This window comes from Aotus nancymaae, unplaced genomic scaffold (assembly GCF_030222135.1).
Source record: "Aotus nancymaae isolate 86718 unplaced genomic scaffold, 86718_ANA_hifiasm-v0.15.2.pri h1tg000057l, whole genome shotgun sequence".
Classification (NCBI taxonomy): Eukaryota; Metazoa; Chordata; class Mammalia; order Primates; family Aotidae; genus Aotus; species Aotus nancymaae.
Window position 1 is genome coordinate 31,438,174 of NW_026988471.1, and position 20,330 is coordinate 31,458,503.

A 20,330-nucleotide genomic window follows, 5' to 3' on the forward strand; every position below is an offset into this window, starting at 1 on the left:
TCAGATGTATTAACTTTTAAATATATTTTTCCCTTTTCAACCCTGCTTCCTCTGTTATAAAATATTTTTTAAAAATTTGGCGATCATTAAGAAGTCAGGAAACAACAGATGTTGGAGAGGATGTGGAGAAATAGGAACGCATTTACTCTGTTGGCGGGAGTGTAAGTGAATTCAACCACTGTGGAAGACAGTGTGGCAATTCCTCATGGATCTAGAACCGGAAATACCCCCAACAGTCCCATTTGGGTATATGCCTTTACTTCGTATATACCCAAAGGATTATAAATAATTCTACTGTAAAGACACATGCACACGTATGTTTATTGCAGCACCGTTCACAATAGCAGAGACTTGAAACCAACCCAAATGCCCATCATTGATAGACTGGATAAAGAAAATGTGGCACATATACACCATGGAATAATACTATGCAGCCATAAAATGGATGAGTTCATGTCCTTTGCAGGGACATGGATAAAGCTGAAAACCATCTTTCTCAGCAAACTAACACAAGAACAGAAAACCAAACACCGCATGTTCTCACTCATAAGTGGGAGTTGAATAATGAAAATACATGGACACAGGAAGGGGAACATCACATACCAGGACCTGTTGGGGAGTGGGAGGATAGAGGAGGGATAGCATTAAGAGAAATACCTAATGTAGATGATAGGCTGCTAGGTGCAGCAAACCACCATAGCACGTGGCTACCTACGTAACAAACCTGTATGTTCTGCACATGTATCCCAGAACTTAAAGTATAATAATAATAAAATAAAATAAAGAATTGAAACACATTTATCAAAATGTTTCAAGTTTAATGCAGAGAATGTTTATTCTCCATAACCATTTGAGAGTAATTTGATGTAATATTTGTTTTGTTTTGTTTTACAAATCAGGACATTCTTCCACATATACACATCAAGAAGCATATTCCATCAAAATCAGGAAATTAACATTACTGCTATCAAAGACTGAGAGCCCATTCAAATTTTAGTGGTTGTGGGGCCAGGCGCAGTGGCTCACGCTTGTAATCCCAGCACTTTGGGAGGCCAAGGCGGGTGGATCACGAGGTCAAGAGATCGAGACCATCCTGGTCAACATGGTGAAACCCCGTCTCTACTAAAAATACAAAAAATTAGCTGGGCATGGTGGTGCATGCCTGTAATCCCAGCTACTCAGGAGGCTGAGGCAGGAGAATTGCCTGAACCCAGGAGGCGGAGGTTGCGGTGAGCCGAGATCGCGCCATTGCACTCCAGCCTGGGTAACAAGAGCGAAACTCCGTCTCAGGAAAAAAAAAAAAAAATTAGTGGTTATCTAGATAATGTTCTTTATGCACAAGGGCCCAGTGAAAAATCATGCATTGCATTTAATTGTAATGTCTCTTCAGTCTCATTCAGTCTGCAGTAGTTCTTCATAGCTGACCTTCATAACATTCATGCTTTTAAAGATAGCAGTCCAGTTATTTTGTAGAATGGTCCTCAGTTTGTGTTTGTGCTATTTCCTTGTGATTAGATTGAGCTATTTCCTTGTGATTAGATTGAGTTAATGCATCTTGGCAGGAATATCCCACAAATAATGTTTCCCTCTGTCCTCCCCCACCAACCCTCATTTCATTCAATTAGGTAGCCCCTGGTTTTGATCTCTCTCACTATTGGTGATGTTAAGCTTAACTACTTGATGAATGAGTTGTCTGCTGGGCTTCTACCTTGCAAAGTTAGTCTTTTTCCCTTTGCAAAAATGTTTTGTTGTCATTGGGTTTTTAGTGGGGACACATGGTCTTGCTCTGTCGCCCAGGCTGAAGTATAGTGGTGTGATCTCAGCTCCCTATAGCCTCTGCCTCCTGGGTCAAGCAGTTCTCCTGAGTCTCTCAAGTAGCTGGGACTACAGATGTGTGCCACCATGTCTGGCTAATTTTTGTAGACACAGGATTGCCTAGGCTGGTCTCAAGCTCCCAAGCTCAAGCAGTCCACCCTCCTCGGCCTCCTAAAATGCTGGGATTAAAGGTGTGAGCCATAATGCCTGGCTTCTATAAAAAGTTGTTTAGGGGCTGGGAAGCAGAATGGTTCTTGGAAACTATACATATCCTGTTCCTCACAAAATTTCTTTTTGAAAAAATTACTGACCAAATGTGGTGACTCATGCTTATAATCCCAGCACTTTGGGAGGCCAAAGTGGGTGGATCAGCTGAGGTCAAGAGTTTTAAGACCAGCCTGGCCAACATGGCGAAACCCCATCTCTACCACAAAAGAAAATTAGCTGTGCATGGTGGTGGGCGCCTGTAATCCCAGCTGCCCGGGAGGGTGAGTTAGGAGAATTGCTAGAACTCTGGGAGTGGAGGTTGCAGTGAGCCAAGTTCATGCCGTTGCACTCCAGCCTGGCAACAGAGCGAGACTCCGTATCAAAAAAGAAAAATTACTGTAATGGTTTATTCATTTAGTTTTGAATGGACTCAGTTTCCTTTTTTATTCAGTAAGTTATGTCTTATTATCTTTTTTTTATTGTGGAAAAATTAGAATAACATAAAATTTTTCTTTTTGATTTGTTGAGATAGGGTCTCACTATGTCTCCCAGGCTGATCTCGAACTCCTGGGTGAGCCCAGCCCTTAAACCTCAGCCTTCCAAGTATCTGAGATTACATCATGCTCTACCACACCTGGTGTATTTATTATTTTGACCATTTTTTGTGTGTATATAGTTCACTCTCAATGAGTATATTGATAGTATTGTCATTGTTTTTTGCTGTTCAATTTGTCTCATTTGACGGGTAGGATTTCCCTTGAGATTTTCTCATCATTATTTTAGCAATTCCTAGTTCTCTGGAAAAACATGATAGCCCAGGCTCATCTTTTGCTTTAATCTGTCCCACCCTGGGAATTAGTCACTTCTTAAAGGAGTATGGTATTTCAAAACCTTTTAAAGGAGAAATGTCTTTAACAAACCATGATTTGGGTCATAGGTATATGTGTTGCTATTTTGGGACTGTTTCCATTCCCTGTGGTGAACAGAGCTGGGGCGTATACACACACTTGCATTTATATTTCTATGTCGGTATGCATTTATCTTTGTCGGTATATCTGTCTTGAATATGATGAGTTCACATCAGTATATCTGAATTTAACCTAACTTCATAGGGTTTGTTTGAGCTTTCTTCCTTTCTATAGTTGTAGCACTTTATTCTAACAATGAGAAACCTGGTGCTCATGATCCTTAATGTCTTTGTTTCCATTATCGTTACTTCACTTATTTAATATTTCTGTCTCCATATAACCAATCACCTGTCTGTACCCACCTTTCCACAGATATTCTTCCCCTGGTCTGGCTCTGATACTGCATGCTAGGTGGTTGTTCTGTAAGGACACACTCCTCATCCTCTCTTGGGTTCAGATGTCAACATTTTATTGTAGGAGATAGGACATGAGTAAGAATTGTCAAATATGTTCTTTTCCTTTTAATTGCTTTTTGTAGCCCTGGATGCTCGCCTTGAAGTTGGACTTGAACAGCAAGCAGAACTCATGTTGAAAATGATGTCTACCCTGGAAGCAGATTCCATTTTACAGGCATTAACAAATACTTCTCCTACATGTAAGTAAAATTACCATTTTTAGAGTACTGCAGTGAATGATTTAGCACTTTATCATTTTCAGTGCATTCATCAAGGACAGATTTTTAAATACCATGATGTGAGTCTGCGGGGACTTAGTATGTAGCACTTTCCCAGCTCCAAGTTAGTAGCAAGTTGAAACCAAGACCAAGGATTAACCGCATTAACAAATGCAGGGACGATCAAGCAGAATACCTCCATGTAGTGATCTCAGTTCAGTGCAGAAACCTCCATTGTGTTTTGTATACTATATTGTTGTGAGGTTAATAAAATTCCTTCGGAAGCCTGCATACCTGCCTGTGAGTTCATTGCACTATATCCAAATTTATGATGAAGTAGATTTTTGTAGTAACACCTTTATCGTCCTTAAAGACTAGGATAGAGGACACATGGTAGGATGACAACCAAATAGATCTGTTAATGCCAGAATTGAGAGGATTTACTACCTAATAAGCTCCAGAAAAGAAAGGCCAACTTTTTCATAAAGGACTAATAGTAAATATTTTAGGCTTTGCTTGCCATATGGTGTATATTGAAACTACTCTACTCTGACTTGGTTGCAGGAAAACAGCCATAGACAATATGTAAATGAACGGGCATGGCTGTGTTACAAGAAACAGGTATCTTGTCAGAGCTGGCCATCACATTGTGGTTTGCTGTCCTTGATAAGGCCTACCCAGTTCTAGACTTGGGTAGACCTCATGTCAGGGGAGTACAGTTGAAATAGCACTGTGTTTTTCAAGGACAGATTGGGGAGCTGTGCTGAGAAGAGGGTGCTTGTTTTATTTTCTTAGACCTGCATATCACTTCACTTTCTTTAGGGCAGAGTGAGGAAGGGGTAGCGATAGTAGGCAGAACCCAAGGAAATTACAGATGGTTCTCTTATGGAGCGTTCACAACCCATTTCAATAGAGAGAAATTTGAGTTTTTAGATCTTTCTTATGTTAAACTGAATTCTTTTCAGTCTGCAATCTTCATTTTTTTTTCTTGCTTTAGAGGGTATCAAAAGAAGGGGAAAAAAAAACAGAAGAAATAGTCTAGTGTTTTATAATCTTAGTCTTGGTACACAAATATTCTTGTATCTTCTCTCCTAAGCAATATGGAGATCCCTTTTGTAGGGTCCAGTGTCTGCATAATTAGAGATAACTCAGTACTGCCCAGAGTAGCCCTTTTCTTTGTTAAGACATTTCTTATTTAATACCACTTACTCTAATATCTTTCTGTAATTCTACTAAAGGATATTTGAAAAAGAGAACATAAAAAATCCTTTTGAAATTGGTGTCTGCTTCTCTTTATCTTTTGATTATCCTGCACACAGCTGTCTCTCTTTTTAGTATAATAATGAAATAAGGCTCTAAATATATGATAAAGCTGTTAGTGTCCCTGTATTTCTCTGGTTCCCGTCAATATATTCTCATTTTATTAGTTTGGTGTGTAACCTGGGCATCAGAACTGAAAGCTTCCCGGATGATTCTGATCTACGGTCAAAGTTAAAGATGAATGAACTAGAACCTAGGTTACTGTAAAACTGCCTTATCAATAATTACTCAGGGGTCTTATTTCTTTCCCTTTACTTTCCCTCCTTTATTAATTAGAAAAATTATTGCAAATAAAAATTGCTAGAGAAAATTACCTTTTTTTACTGGTTGAGTCCTATGAATTTGGGAACTTCTCTCTTTGGTCATTGTCTTTTTACTTTCAAGTAATGTTTTAAAAACACATTTTTCAAATACTAAATATCATTTTGAACCATTCTAAAGAATGCAGTTTTAATTTTTAAAAACAAATTAACCTATTTATACATATGAATAACTAGTTAACATATATCCTGATACTTTATGTATAAAATTATACTTGTGTTTAATTTTCAGTATCACAGTCTCCCACTGGAGCAGATGATTCACTTCTAGGGGGTTTACAAGCATCAAACCCAACCAGCCAGCTTATTATACAGTTATCATCTGTCCCAATGTTAAATGTTTGTTTCAACAAACTTTTTTCCATGCTTCAAGTCCATCATGTTCAGGTATGACTTCAGGTGAAATGGTGTATTTTTGCATATTATTGTTAGCCTAGTAAAAGATGAAACTAACTGGGAAGTTCATTCTAGACCTGTCAGAGATTATTTCTTAATATATTCAGTTAGAAAGATATTAGAAATACTTTGATAGCCAAAGTAATCACAGTTTCTCAGTGATGGACCACTGATAATTTTAATGATTTTAAGCTTCAGTACTTTAATTCCTGCTACACACACATGCACAAACCTGTGATTTAGAGACTTGAATCATAGGGCTTGGTGGCTTGAGTGTGTAGTCCTAGCTACTTAGGAGACTGAGGCAGGAAGATTGCTTGAGGCCAAGAGTTTGAGACCAGCTTGGGCAACATAACACTAGATCCTGTCTCTTATAAAATGAAAAAATTAACTAGATGCAATAGCACATGTCTACAGTCCCTACTACTCAGGAGGCTGAGGTGGGAGGATTGCTGGAACCCAGGAGTTCAAGATATAGCTATACCTTGTGTCAAAAAAAAGACCTGAATCACCTATTTTAATTTAGAAGAATCTTTTTATGAGGTAATTTATAAGTTTTAATTCAAGTAAATTTTGTTCTTTAAGAATTTTAAGATGTGTTTGTTTATCAACTAATTTCATTAACCAGAAGATGTTTCTAAGTGTCATGAAGTGTTTAATAGAAAAGGTTATTCACTCATGACAAGAATTTAAACATAAGATTATTATTTAAATTGTATTTCATAATAGGTACATTTTTCGCCTGTTGATTTTCATTGTTTTTCAGTTGGAGTCACTTCTCCAATTGTGGCTCACACTGAGCCTGAATTCTAGTTCATCTGGAAACAAAGAAAGTGGAGCAGACATATTTTTATATAATGCTAATAGAATACCTGTCATTTCATTAAATCAAGGTAAGATTTATTAGGAGAAAAATGATTATAGTCTAAAGAAGAAACTTACAAGGTGATCATTAGGTGAAAATATACCTGATCTTTGTCATTAGGGTTTATAACATTCTAGTGGGGAATAAACATAATACCTTTTGAAAAAGATGCACTAACTTATTGATTAGCAGCAAAGATATAGGGAGACCTTGTTAAGAACCGAAAACTCTTACTCTCTGTTCTGTGATATGCCTGTATGCAACTAAAATTTACGATGTTCTATTACTCTTTATATTTTCTTGAAGTTTTGTCTCATCTATAAAAGCAGGTCGGTTTTTAATTTTTAAAAATTTTTTCATTTTTAGAAACTATGAATTAGCCTTCGAAGGAATTAGTCAGCTGGAGAAGGTTGTCAGTTTCCTGTAGAAGTTGTGTTTGTTTCTTGGCAAATATAAGAATGTGGGAATGGTGGTAGTAAATTATATCATTCAAGAGGAAAAGAACTAGCCTTCAGCTCTAGCTACAGGAATCTCTTTTAGTTATGTTTTAAGTAAAATATAAATGAGAATCTGTTCCTGGTGTTTTATCCCTAGAGTGGGTACATTCTGTAGTTTGCCTGGCTTTTACATGGTGGGTCTTCTAACGTCAGTGCCAACCTTACTGGGTCACGGGTTCTACTTAAATCTACACTGACTTAGCACCAGCCAGCTCTTCTTTAATTGATAGATTTCCATGTCTTCTACTATATTATTATTAATATTATGAAATCTGTTTTCATCTCTTTTTAATTTTATTATAAAAAATATTTTATATATATAAAATAGAAGAGTAAAAAGTAGTTATTCCTGGCTGGGCACAATGGCTCATGCCTGTAATCCCAGTACTTTTGAGAGGCTGAGGTGAGCAGATCCCTTGAGGGCAGGAGTTTTAGACCAGCCTGGCCAACGTGGTGCAACCCTCTCTTTAGAAAAAAAATACAAGAATTAGCTGGCTGTGTTGATGCACACCTATAATGCCAGTTTTTCCAATATGCATTACTGTTTTTGGCTGCTGGTTTTGTAGAATGTGAGGATTTTTAGTAACACAAAAGTTATATTGAAGTAGAAATGCCTATAGTTTGAATAGTATAACAGACTGATAGTAATAACTTGTCATTTCAGGTACAGTGGGCTGAGCTTTAAACCTTATCCTACAATGTTACTGATTCTTAATGCTTTAGTTGTATTTAATTGAGAATTCTTTTTATTTGCATGTTTTGAAGATACTAGTTAAAGAGCTGATTTAAATAAATAGTGTCTTGTTTTTTAATTCATTCTTTTGGTTTTTAATTCTTTATAAACATTGTTTTTCTGAAAAATATTTTCCCTTTCTCTTTTCTGCATAGCATCAATAACTAGCTTTCTCACAGTGTTAGCTTGGTATCCCAATACTTTGCTCCGGACATGGTGCCTTGTGCTTCATAGCCTAACACTCATGACAAACATGCAGCTTAATTGTAAGTTCATAAATTTATTCATTTAAATCTCTGACATGTACTTTAGTTTTCTGCTGTTGGATTCTTAAAACACAGTTTTCCAAGGAGTGATATACTTGTTAAAGTGATTGAGTTGGCAGGGCTTGGTGGCTCACCCCTGTAATCCCAGCACTTCAGGAGGCCAAGTTGGGTGGATCACTTGAGGTCAGGAGTTTGAGAGCAGCTTGGCCAACACGATGAAACCCTGTCTCTACTAAAAATACAAAAATTAGCCAAGTGTGGTGGCAGCCTTTAGTCCCATCTACTTGGGAGGCTGACTTGAACCTGGAAGGCGAAGTTTGCAGTGAGCTAAGATAGCCACTGCATTCCATCCTTGGCGACAGAGTGAGAGACTGTCTCAACAAAAAAGTGATTCAGTTTTTTATTTTAGCATGTCTCTTCTGAATTAGTTCTTATATATCCTTTTTGCTTGTTTACTTTGATAATATAGTCTCATATTCCTCTTTAGATATTCAAATCATACTTTTACTTTTAAAAACTTATTTATTAAAAGAGAATTGATTGCTTTTAGAGTACAAAGGCAGGTTTTTACATTTAGTCTAAGTTTTTATGTTATTTTTTAAAGATACCTTTGTACTTTAAAATGATTTATTCATTATTGATTCATAAGCATGTGTAACTAGATTCCTGGGTTTTGTTTAATAATTTAAATCATTACTTACCTTCAAAATGCTTTTTCCATTTGGAATATGTTTTCCACAAATGAGAGCAAAAGCATCACTATGATACTGAAGATGGATTTGATGCAAAGGATATTTTATTCAGCTCAGAAAACCTGTATGTTAGATCATAGTTAACCTGTATACAACTAACATGTAAAAAGGAATAATTTTGTCACAACTTATTTAAGAAAATTCGGTTAAAATTTACCTGAAAAGTAGATCTCTGACTGTTTCTGGAAGGAGGAGTTAGTAAGAATAGGCTTTCCAAGTAAGAGTCAGGACCTGGTTACATCTTTTCTGTTTGATTGTACTAAATAAGATGTACAACTCAAGGTGTTTTCACAGAGGAGGGGCAGAGGAGATAGATGGTAGATACAATAGAGAGTGAAGTCCTGCTTAATCAGTATAGTAGAGACTGAAACCTCTTTAATAAACTGTAATTACTAGGAATATATGAATTTTCCTTGGAACTAAAAGATGTTTTTAAATACTGCATTTCCATTATTTCATGGTCCATTTCTTAAGAAGTTTTTAAAAAAATGTTTTATAGCTGGTTCCAGCAGTGCCATTGGAACTCAGGAGAGTACTGCTCATTTGTTGGTTTCAGATCCAAACCTTATTCATGTATTAGTGAAATTTCTTTCTGGCACCAGTCCACATGGAACAAATCAGCACAGTCCACAGGTAATATGATGTTTAGCCTGGAATACACCCAGACTACTCAATAAATTCGTAATATAAAGCTATGTAATTTTTTATTTCTGAAGTATTAAATAATAGCCTTTTATATTTGTAATAATAGCTATACTGACACTAAATAATAGCAGGTGGTAAGTTCTTAGAACAGTGATACTAGGTTTTCATGTAGATACATCTTTTTGGCATTAATTTTGGATAACTGGAAACATTCTCAGTAAATATTGCAAAGGTAGAGAAGCATTTCAAAAATGTTGGAATTAAAATAAATTTTAATATATCATATTTGATGACGTCTATCAGGATTATCAGTTTACATTAATTGTTTTATGATAATGATTTTGCTTAACAAAAAATAACAGTATTGCTCAGGGCTTATAAACATTTTCTGTCTTGCTATAAATTTTCCTTTATATCAATTTAATTTCTTGTTATGGTGCACTGCTTCTGTATAAATATTTCTACTTCATTATATTTCTTTTAATGTAAAAATATATTTAGTATTTATGCCATCTTTTAAAATCAAGCTAGATCAAGATTATCTTGCAAGTTTATCATTTTAAAATTCTTACCTGGATTTGCCATTAGATAAGTTCTAATTTAGTGGTATTCAACAGCCCAGTTTCTCTTATTAATTCATTTATTCAATGTTTAAGAGGCTTCTATATGCTTCTTGTAGGTACTAGAGATGTAGTATTTACCAAGATCAAATGCCTGCCTTCATTGTGCTTAAGTTTAGTCAGTACTCTAATATTTAATATATTTTAATTTTATAGATAATAATAAAATAAATGAGACAAGGAGAGAGTAAGAGAGAAGAAACTAACTTGTAGTTAGATTAGGACAGTGTTTTGGTAGGGGCAGAGATATGTTATCACGTGATTATTGTATTTAAGATCGATTGAAGCTGAAACAGGAAAACTCCTCGGGATCACCAATTCTGACTTCATTATTTTACATGTAAGAAAACATGCATCAGCTACATTGCCCCAAATTACACAACTAGTTATCGGTATAGCTAGGTGTCAGTGTGCAAGGCATTGCAAAAAGTACTATTTTCTTTCTGTTTTTTTAGTAAAAGGCAGGAGGAAATAACTTTCTAAAAGTTTTTAACCTATTGAAGATCGAACTTTCCTTTTGTTATCTTGGTTTTATGTAGGAAGTTCTGATAAGAAAGCTGTGATTTGTATGCTCAGTGTCAGAAATTAAATTTATTTAACTCTAAAATAATTTGGAGGGTTATATTGTATTTTATTTTCCAGAACTCCTCCAGGATTTTATGAGTTATTCATCAAGCCAAATTAGGATCAAGTAAAACAATACATAGAAGTGTTATAGCATACTCCAAAATGTGCCCCAGGTTACTCAGTGGGCTGTTCACTGTCATTTCTTTCATTGATGAATTAGAAGTTTGGGAAAGCAGGGTTTTTTTTTTAGACTTGGTATAAATTTATTTTCATTTAGTTTTATTTAGTTAGTTTTTGTTTTGTCACTTAGCTTAGTAATTGCTCTGCTAGTTTTTAGAAATGTGACCTTTTGTGGATCATTTTACCTCTCTGCTCCTGAGTTCTTTGATTTTGAAATGGGATATAATAAAGAATGTTATTTGTGAAAATCTGTGTTGAAGTTTTTTATCCTCTGGAAAGCATTATAAAAGTATTTATTGTGTAATTCAGGTGAATTTTTTTCAGTATTGAGTTCAGTAAACCTGATAGAGTTGTTCTGTATAAACCATGATGAAAAAATATCGATAGTAGAATCTTTTATTTGCAATTTAAAATAAATACATTGAGACCTAAAAAATTGATTTTCTCCTATCATTGTTAATACTTTTGTTTTCCTCGTATGAAAAGTTACAGTGTATAGCTATTGGCTTTATACTTGATAATTTAAAAATGAATGATTCTGTAAATGGTATCAGCAGGCAGTTTTTAGTGAATATACATTTCTCTTCAGGTTGGTCCAACAGCTACACAAGCTATGCAAGAATTTCTTACCCGATTACAAGTGCATCTTTCTTCAACATGTCCTCAGATATTCAGTGAATTTTTGCTCAAGCTAATTCATATACTTTCAACTGAAAGGTAAATTTTTGTGTACTAATTTGTTCCTGATATAGAAGTAACATGTAACTCTCCAAATATACTTTTTTCTTTAATGTTTGTTGGGAATTTATCTGTGAAGAAATAAGCCGGATGATAGTAGGAATTACGGGGGAAGGATTTATTGGCGTGTTTCCTGATTGTTTGCATTTCATTTCATTATGGTTCTCCCAAGTCCTTCTACCTCTACTCTCTGTAATATGAAAGGAATACAGTTGACTTGCTTTTAATGATTTTATAGGTTAGTTATTATAAACCTTTTAAAAGGTGAAATTTATTTTGAAGCTGTTTAAACCTAAAGCTACTACCAGTGATTGTATATATAAGAAACTGAAAAATAGAGGTCATAAAAGAAAATTATATACCAGTCTTGTGTAGAAATTCTAAATAAATGTATTAACAAAATCAGACTCTACATTATAAGAAGAAATTGTGACCATAATGGGTTGATTCTTGTAATGCTTCAGTGCTTCAATATCTTGTTAATGTAATTTTCTGTATTTTACATTTCTTAAAATCCAATATTACTTTCTTTTTTTTCTTTTTTTTTTTTTTTGAGACGGAGTTTCGCTTTTTTTACCCAGGCTGGAGTGCAATGGCGCGATCTCGGCTCACTGCAACCTCCGCCTCCTGGGTTCAGGCAATTCTCCTGCCTCAGCCTCCTGAGTAGCTGGGATTACAGGCACGCGCCACCATGCCCAGCTAATTTTTTTTGTATTAGTAGAGACGGGGTTTCACCATGTTGAACAGGATGGTCTCGATCTCTTGACCTTGTGATCCACCCGCCTCGGCCTCCCAAAGTGCTGGGATTACCAATATTACTTTCTGATGAAAACTTTTTTTTTGAGACGGAGTCTTGCTCTTTCGCCAGGCTGGAGTGCAGTGGTGCTACCTTGGCTCACTACAACTTCTGCCTCCCAGGTTCAAGTGATTCTCATGCCTCAGCCTCCCCAGTAGCTGGGATTACAGGCACACGCCACCACACTCAGCTAATTTTTGTAATTTTAGTAGAGATGGGATTTCACCATGTTGGCCAAGATGGTCTCAATCTCCTGACTTTGTGATCCACTCACCTTAGCCTCCCAAAGCGTTGGGATTACAGGCATGAGCCACTGCACCCTATTGAAAACTTTTAATGAGTTATAAAGTGTTATCTTATTTTTGAAGTTACAATAAAACTATGTGATGGACAAATTACATAATTAATAAAACATCTGGCATGCTTGACTATTTCAAAAAATCTCCATTAACATAAGGAATAAAGTTGGGTTTAGTGGCTCATGTCTGTAATCCCAGCACTTTGGGAGACTGAGGTGGGGAGATCGCTTGAGCCCAGGAGTTTCAGAGCCATCTGGGCCACATGGAGGTACTCCGTCTCTACAAAAAAAAAAAAAAAAAAAAGCCAGATGTGGGGTGTATACCTGTAATCCCAGCTACTGTGGAGGCTGAAGCAGGGGGATTGATTGAACCCATGAGCCCAGGAGGTGAAGGTTGCAGTGAGCCCTGATTGTGCCACTGTACTCTAACCTGGACGACAGAACAATACTGTGTCTCGAATTAATAATCAGGAATAAGTCAATAGTGGGTATTGCCACTTCTTTCATCTAATTTTATTTTGGAAATGCCAGTGCATCAAAAGTTTTTTAAAAAACAGTACATATTGAAAATGAGTAAAATCATTTGTATATTATGACTTTTTAAAAATGAAGATATTAGAAATCACAGGAAGAATATGTAGTTTATAAAATTTAACACAATAACAGTGGCATTCTGTTGTGACTTAAATACATACATTTGGAAAACGTCAATGTTTATGTAAAAATAATATTTACATATACTTTGTGAGGATCTTGTGAAATTTTGAATGACATAAATAAAATCACCTGAGGAGTAAAGACTAGTCACCATTCATTTTATTTTTATTTAACTACTAGGCTTTTTAATTTTAACTCTGCAGTCTTTAGCATAGTCCGATTCACAGAGTTCACAATAATGAATACTTTCATACTAAACTTGAATACATTTGCTCTAACATTTTCTAAGGACTATTTTTTTTTTTTTTTTTTTTGACAGAGTCTCGCTCTTGTGCCCTGGCTGGAGTGCAGTGGCGCAATCTTGGCTCATTGCAACCTCCACCTCCCGGGTTCAAGCGATTCTCCCCCCTCAGCCTCCCGAGTAGCTGAGACTACAGGTTCATGCCACCACACCTGGCTAATTTTTTTGCATTTTTAGTAGAGACGGGATTTCACCGTGTTAGCCAGGATTGTCTCGATCTCCTGACCTCGTGATCTGCCTGCCTCTGCCTCCCAAAGAGCTGGGATTACAGGCGTGAGCTACCTCGCCTGGCCTAAGCAGAGATGTTTTGAGGTTTATATGCCACAAAAACTGTTTAGGAATTTTCTCCACTTCACTTCCTCCAACATATACCCTGTATATTTTCATGGCATAGTTTATTTCGTAGCTGTGACCCAAGAAGAATGTTAGTTTCTGTTTGTTATGTATGTTTTTAATAAAGGCTCTGGTATCCTGTTAAAGATCCAGCAGCTCTTTAGTTAGATTAATGGTATCAAAATATAAACTGAAGGAAATAATATAAAGAAGGCATTCAGTTTTACTAGATGAGGGTTTTGCACACAACTATCTATTGGCCTTTGGACTCTGTTTTCACTTTATTAAGTATCCTTCAAAAAACAGAAGTTTTAAAATTCTAGATATAATCTAAATTGTCACCTTCTATGTATTTTTTGTTATTGTTGTTTCTTAAATGCCTTCCTCACCGAGAGTCACATACAATATCCCGTTTTCTTCTAGAAATTTTACAGTTTTCTAAATGTTTTACATTTAGATTTGTTATTTTTTGCTTTCAGGATAAAGTTCTTTTTTTTTGTATGTGGATGTTAAATTGTTCCTATACCATTTTTTGAAAATACTTTTCTGTTTTCATTGGATTTCCTTTTTAATTTTTCAAATATCAGTCAACGATATTTGTTTTGATCTATTGATAAACTTTTTTTTTTTTTTGAGAAAGCTTTTCTCTTTTGCCCAGGATGGAGTACTGTGATGTGGTCTTTGATCACTGCAACCTCTGCCTCCTGGGTTCGTGCAATTCTCATGCTTCAGCCTCCTCAGTAGCTGGGATTACAGGCATGTCACCAAACCTGGCTAATTTTTGTATTTTCAGTAGAGACAGGGTTTCACCATGTTGGCCCGGCTGGTCTCAAACTCCTGGCCACAAGAGATCCACCCACCTCTGTCTCCCAAATTGCTGGGTTTACAGGCATGAGCCACCACACCCAGCCTCATTTGTTCATACAGTGTATTATATAGAATTGGTGTTTTTGTCTATTTTTTATGCATTACCTCACTGTCTTTGTTTCCTTATAGCATTTTTTGAAATCTAATAGTGTAGGTTCTCCACCGTTGTTCTTTATTTTCAGAGTTGTTTTGGCTGTTTTAATTCCATTCCTTTTCCTTATAAATTTCACAGTCAGATTGATTTGCCAGAAAAAAATCTTGCTGGATTTTGAGTGAGATTGTATCACTCTGTAGATCGTTTTGGGCAAATTTATTGCTTATTTGGGGTTTTGTTTGTGTACAGCCATGTTGTCAGAGAATACAGTTAGTTTTATTTCTTCCTTTCTTATGCATATGTCTCACCGCCCCATTTGTACTTGTGAGGACTTCCAGTATGCTTTTTAGTAGAAATGGTAAAAGTTGTTCTTCCTTCTTTTTCTCAATCTTAAGATCTATGAAACATTGTCTTTCATAATTAGATACGTTACTAGCTGGAGTTCTGTTTTAGATACTTGATGGTAAGTTGAGGAAGTTCCAGTTATGACTTGCTAAGACATTAAAAAAATTATAAATGTCTTTTGGATTTTGTTAGATGTTTCTCTGCATCTGTTGAAATGATCATAGATTGTTTCTTCTTTCATCTGTTTATATGGTAAATTATATTGATGTTTTCTAAAGAGTTGGGATCTCACCATGTTGCACAGGCTGGCCTTGAACTCCTGGGTTCAAGCAAGCTTTCAGTCTCATTCTGTTCGTAGCTGGGCCAATAGGCATATGCCACTACACCAAGTTTGATTTTTTAATTTTATTTATTTATTTATTTTTCTGTGTTATGACTTCGTATTGTTGCTCTGGATTTTTTTTTTTTTTTAAGTGTCAGTCAGTGTGCATTCTCAGACCACCTTGGTCATAACATATCAATTGTAACTTGCTGAATTTATTCTCTGAAAGAGGTTGTGTAATATGTGTACTGTCACTTACTTAAATATTTTGTAGCATTTGCCATTGAAGCATTTTGTGGCTACAGTTTTCTTTGCCCAAAAAATTTTCAACTTATTTTCTAGGTTTTGGATTATTCAGGTTTTCTCTTCTTGAGTGAGTCTTGGTAGTTTTATGAAGGAAGTTATTTCTTTACTTTGTTGAATTTGTTTGTTGAAATGTGTGTTTATTAGTGTCTATAAGATCTATAGTGCGTTTCCTTCTTTCATTTCTGATGTTGGTAATTTTTCTTTTTTTGGGACCATTCTGGCTAGAATTCATCAATACTATTATTTTCAAAAAAAAATCAGCTTTAGATTATTTCTTCCTTTCTACTTTCTTTGAATTTAATTTGATCTTCATTTTAGACCTTTCTTCTTTTCTAATACAAGCTTTTGACAATGTCAGAATTGGTCTATATAGACTACTTACATTTAATGTAATTACTGAGATGCTGGATTAAAATTGATCATTTGGCCAGTTTTCTATTTATTTCATCTATTTTTGGTTCCTTTTAAAGACTCTTTTTCTGTTGACTTTTGAGTTAAACAACTTTTAAAATAATTTTGTTTCAACTCTTATTATTTATAAAGGAATTTCTTATTTATTTATTTTTGACATAGTGTTTGCTCTGTTGCCGAGGTTGGAGTGTTGTGGCGCCATCTTGGGTCACTGCAACCTGTGTCTTCTGGATTCAAGTGATTTTTGTGCCTCAGCTTCCGAGTAGCTGGGATTACAGGCAACTGCTACCACATGTGGCTAACTTTTATATATTTTTTAGAGACAGGGTTTCACCATGTTGGCCAGGGTAGTCTCTAACTCCTAAACTCAAGCAATCCACCCTCGTCACTGGCATTGTAGGTTTGAGCCACTGTGCCCGGCTTATAACCAGAAGTTTTTAATACTGGTTTTCCTGGCTTTACAAGGAAAGCTTGTACTTTATGTCACATTCTACTTTCAAATATTATTCCACTCATATATAATGTCAGAACTTAACAGTGTAGTTTCAATTTTTTTCTTCCATCTTTTGTGACGTAGTTGTCATGTTTTTACTGTTACATATGCTGTAAACACACAGTACTGTGCAACCTTTGTTTATTTGTTTGTTTTTTTACTTTAGACGGTCTTTTTTTGTTGTTTTTTGTTTGTTTTTGAAACAGAGTTTGGCTCTGTCACCCAGGCTGGAATGCAGTGGCGTGATCTCAGCTCACTGCAGTCTCCGCCTCCTGGGTCCAAGCAATTCTCCTGCCTCAACCTTCCTAGTAGCTGGGATTACAGGCACATGCCACCATGCCCGGCTAATTTTTGTGTTTTTAGTAGTGATGAGGTTTCACCATGTTGGCCAGGCTGGTCTCGAACTTCTTACCTCAAGTGATCTGCCCGCCTTGGCCTCCCAAAGTGATCAGATTATAGGCATGAGCCACTGCACTTGGCCTAATTTGTCTTTTTCTTGCTGTTAGATTGAGGGTGATGCTGTTTTCAACATTCTTTATCTTAGGCATAAACAGAATTTGAAGAGCATTCAATTTTGATACATAAGAATGATTTGGTTGAATCTTAATTTTTATGTATCATTATCAGTAGGGAATGTTTACAGTAGCATTATTTGAGAATGTAAAAAATTAGAACTCATTTCATTATAAGAAGTGCCTTGTGATTTTGAAGTATTTTAGTCTAGCTTCAAAATCACTTTTGGATATACTTGTTCCCTTACTTTTGTATTTGGAAGGGAAGTTGTTTTTGAGTTTGTGTAAAATAGAGGTAAGAACAAGAATTCAACCAGAGATTAAAACTATCAGCTATCTCACAAAATAATGAATGCCAATAATTTGTTTAACTTTCTTGTATTGTGTTAAGTTACTGCTTTCAAAGCTACTTAAAATGGTTTAGTTTTTAATCCTCTCTCTTGTATCTCTCTCTCTCTCTCTGCAGGGGTGCTTTCCAGACAGGCCAAGGACCTCTGGATGCCCAAGTGAAGCTCTTAGAATTCACTCTGGAGCAGAATTTTGAAGTTGTTTCAGTTAGTACTATTTCTGCTGTGATAGAATCTGTTACATTTTTAGTTCACCACTATATCACTTGCTCAGACAAAGTAATGTCAAGAAGTGGATCAGATAGCTCCGTGGGTGCTCGAGCATGCTTTGGTGGACTGTTTGCCAACCTTATTCGTCCAGGTGATGCAAAAGCAGTTTGTGGCGAAATGACAAGAGATCAACTCATGTTTGATTTGTTAAAACTTGTTAACATTTTAGTGCAGCTGCCTCTTTCAGGCAATAGGGAATACAGTGCAAGAGTGTCTGTGACCGCAAATACAACAGATAGTGTTTCAGATGAAGAAAAAGCCTCAGGAGGCAAAGATGGCAATGGAAGTAGTACCAGTATTCAAGGATCACCTGCATATGTTGCTGACTTAGTCTTAGCCAACCAACAGATTATGAGCCAGATTTTGTCTGCTCTGGGCCTGTGTAATAGCAGTGCCATGGCAATGATAATTGGTATGTATTGAGAATATTAATCTTACTGTTGTCTCTGGTACTATAACTGTCTTTTTTAAAGCAATATATGGATTCATTTTCTTTTTACTTTATAGTGTAAAACTGCTTTAAGTTTTTCATGACTGAGTTTTATTTGTGAGAACTTTTGTATAGGGGCTTCAATTAATGAATGAAAGTGAAATATTGAAAAATGTTGTCAGTTTGAGTTGTTTTTTTCTTTTTATTGTTAACGCTTCTGAGGTTCAAGTCATTCTCATGTCTCAGCCTCCCAAGTTTCTGGGACCATAGGTGCCTGCCATCACACCTGGCTGATTCCCCCTCCACCCTGCCAGATGGAATCTTACTCCCAGGCTGAAGTGCAATGGTGTGTTCTTGGCTCACTGCAACCTCTGCCTCCCAGATTCAAGTGATTCTCATGCCTCAGCCTACCGAGTAGCTGGGATTACAGGTGCCCACCACCACAACCCTGTTTTTTTTTTTTTGGAGACAGAGTCTTGCCGTGTTGCCCAGGCTGAAGTACAGTGGCGTGATCTCGGTTCACTGCAACCTCCGCCTCTTAGGTTCAAGGAATTGTTGTACCTCAGCCTCCCGAGTAGCTGGGATTACAGGTGTGTGCCATAACACCTGTTCAGTTTTTGTATTTTTAGTAGAGATGGTGTTTTGCCATGTTGGGCAGGCTGGTCTTGAACTCCTGACCTCAGGTGATCCACCTGCCTTGGCCTCCCAAAGTGCTAGGATTACAGGTGTAAGCCACTGCACCCAGCCAATTTATATATATGTATATTTTTTAGTAGAGACGGGGTTTCACCATGTTGGCCAGGATGGTCTTATTTCACATCATTTTGTGTTAAAGACCAGAATTACTTGTTCACATTTGCTTTAAAAATAAAATGTAAAATTTTATCCACACTGTAACATTTACTATGACACTTATCAGTGTTAAATTTATATACTGTTGCTTAGCTTTTCTACCTTTTTGAATGTTAGTACATTAAATTTTTTAAATAATTGAACATGTATATACTGTGGCAAAATCTATTTCTAATATATTTTTGCCTATTGGTATTTTTTTCTTTGTCAGTATATGGGAAACAGCCATATCTTCCTTTTGATTAGATTAAAAAGTATAGTTACACTTATTTTTCTATTCATGTCCTCTCTTCTTGATGTATAGCTAGTATGTAGAGTGATGTTCTCTCAATCACATAACAGAATAACTTATTTTTATTGTTGGTGATCATAGAGGTATCTCATGTAAGAAGATAGCTGTAAACTAGACTACTGAATATTATCATTTATATTTTAATCACTAGGAGTCAGTTTGGGGTATGTGTAGGAGGTATAGACAGCTATTATATATTCTTCAGCAGTTTTGGAAAACGTGGCTTTTCAGCTTCTCTGTTTTAATTGTTACATATTTCACCATGTTGGCCTGGCTGGTTTCAAACTCCTGAACTCAGGTGATCCACCTGCCTCAGCCTCCCAAAGTGCTGAGATTACAGGCATGAGCCAGTGCACTTGGCCAGATGTATATATTTTTAATGTGGAATCTTTTATTTTTCCTAGGAGCAAGTGGATTACATCTCACTAAACATGAAAACTTTCATGGTGGGTTGGATGCCATATCAGTTGGGGATGGATTATTTACCATACTGACAACCCTTAGTAAAAAAGCGTCTACAGTCCACATGATGCTGCAGCCAATTTTAACCTACATGGCCTGTGGATATATGGGCAGACAAGTAAGTTCAAGCCAACAACAGTTGCCGTGATTCAAATGAATTTCTGGCTATGTAAGTGGAAAATTATAGGACAGAGACAAATAAGTATACTTATTATATATTGGACGATGAAAAGCATCAGTGCAAGAGGGCTATGGATTGTTAATAAAGGTTGGAGAATAAAGTTTCCTTGAAGTGGTATTTTCAAAGATGACCACAGTGATACAATAATAAGGCATTTAATATATTCTTAAGTTTTAGAGCTTTTAGTATAGTTCCAAGAAGTTGTTGTTCTGTTTTTCCTAAAACTAGCATAGTGTAATACTGAGGTATTCTCCATAGA

At 36.0% G+C, this 20,330-nt stretch overlaps 1 protein-coding gene across 10 annotated transcripts in view; it reads left to right on the plus strand.

The window, feature by feature from the left end:
- Positions 1-20,330, plus strand: part of BIRC6 (baculoviral IAP repeat containing 6) — a 259,855-nt gene that overhangs the window by 132,289 nt on the left and 107,236 nt on the right. For 9 of the 10 annotated variants that reach the window (XR_001111187.2, XM_012475391.2, XM_012475389.3 and 6 more), the window contains 8 exons: positions 3,469-3,585; positions 5,476-5,630; positions 6,406-6,532; positions 7,890-8,000; positions 9,252-9,385; positions 11,354-11,481; positions 17,704-18,266; positions 19,833-20,008. Coding sequence is in view for 9 of the 10 variants with exons in the window: in XM_012475391.2 (XP_012330814.2) it covers positions 3,469-3,585; positions 5,476-5,630; positions 6,406-6,532; positions 7,890-8,000; positions 9,252-9,385; positions 11,354-11,481; positions 17,704-18,266; positions 19,833-20,008 (1,511 nt within the window). In the remaining variant the exon portion in view is untranslated. The remainder of the gene's footprint in view (positions 1-3,468; positions 3,586-5,475; positions 5,631-6,405; positions 6,533-7,889; positions 8,001-9,251; positions 9,386-11,353; positions 11,482-17,703; positions 18,267-19,832; positions 20,009-20,330) is intronic. The other variant, XM_012475395.3, reaches the window with a different exon arrangement.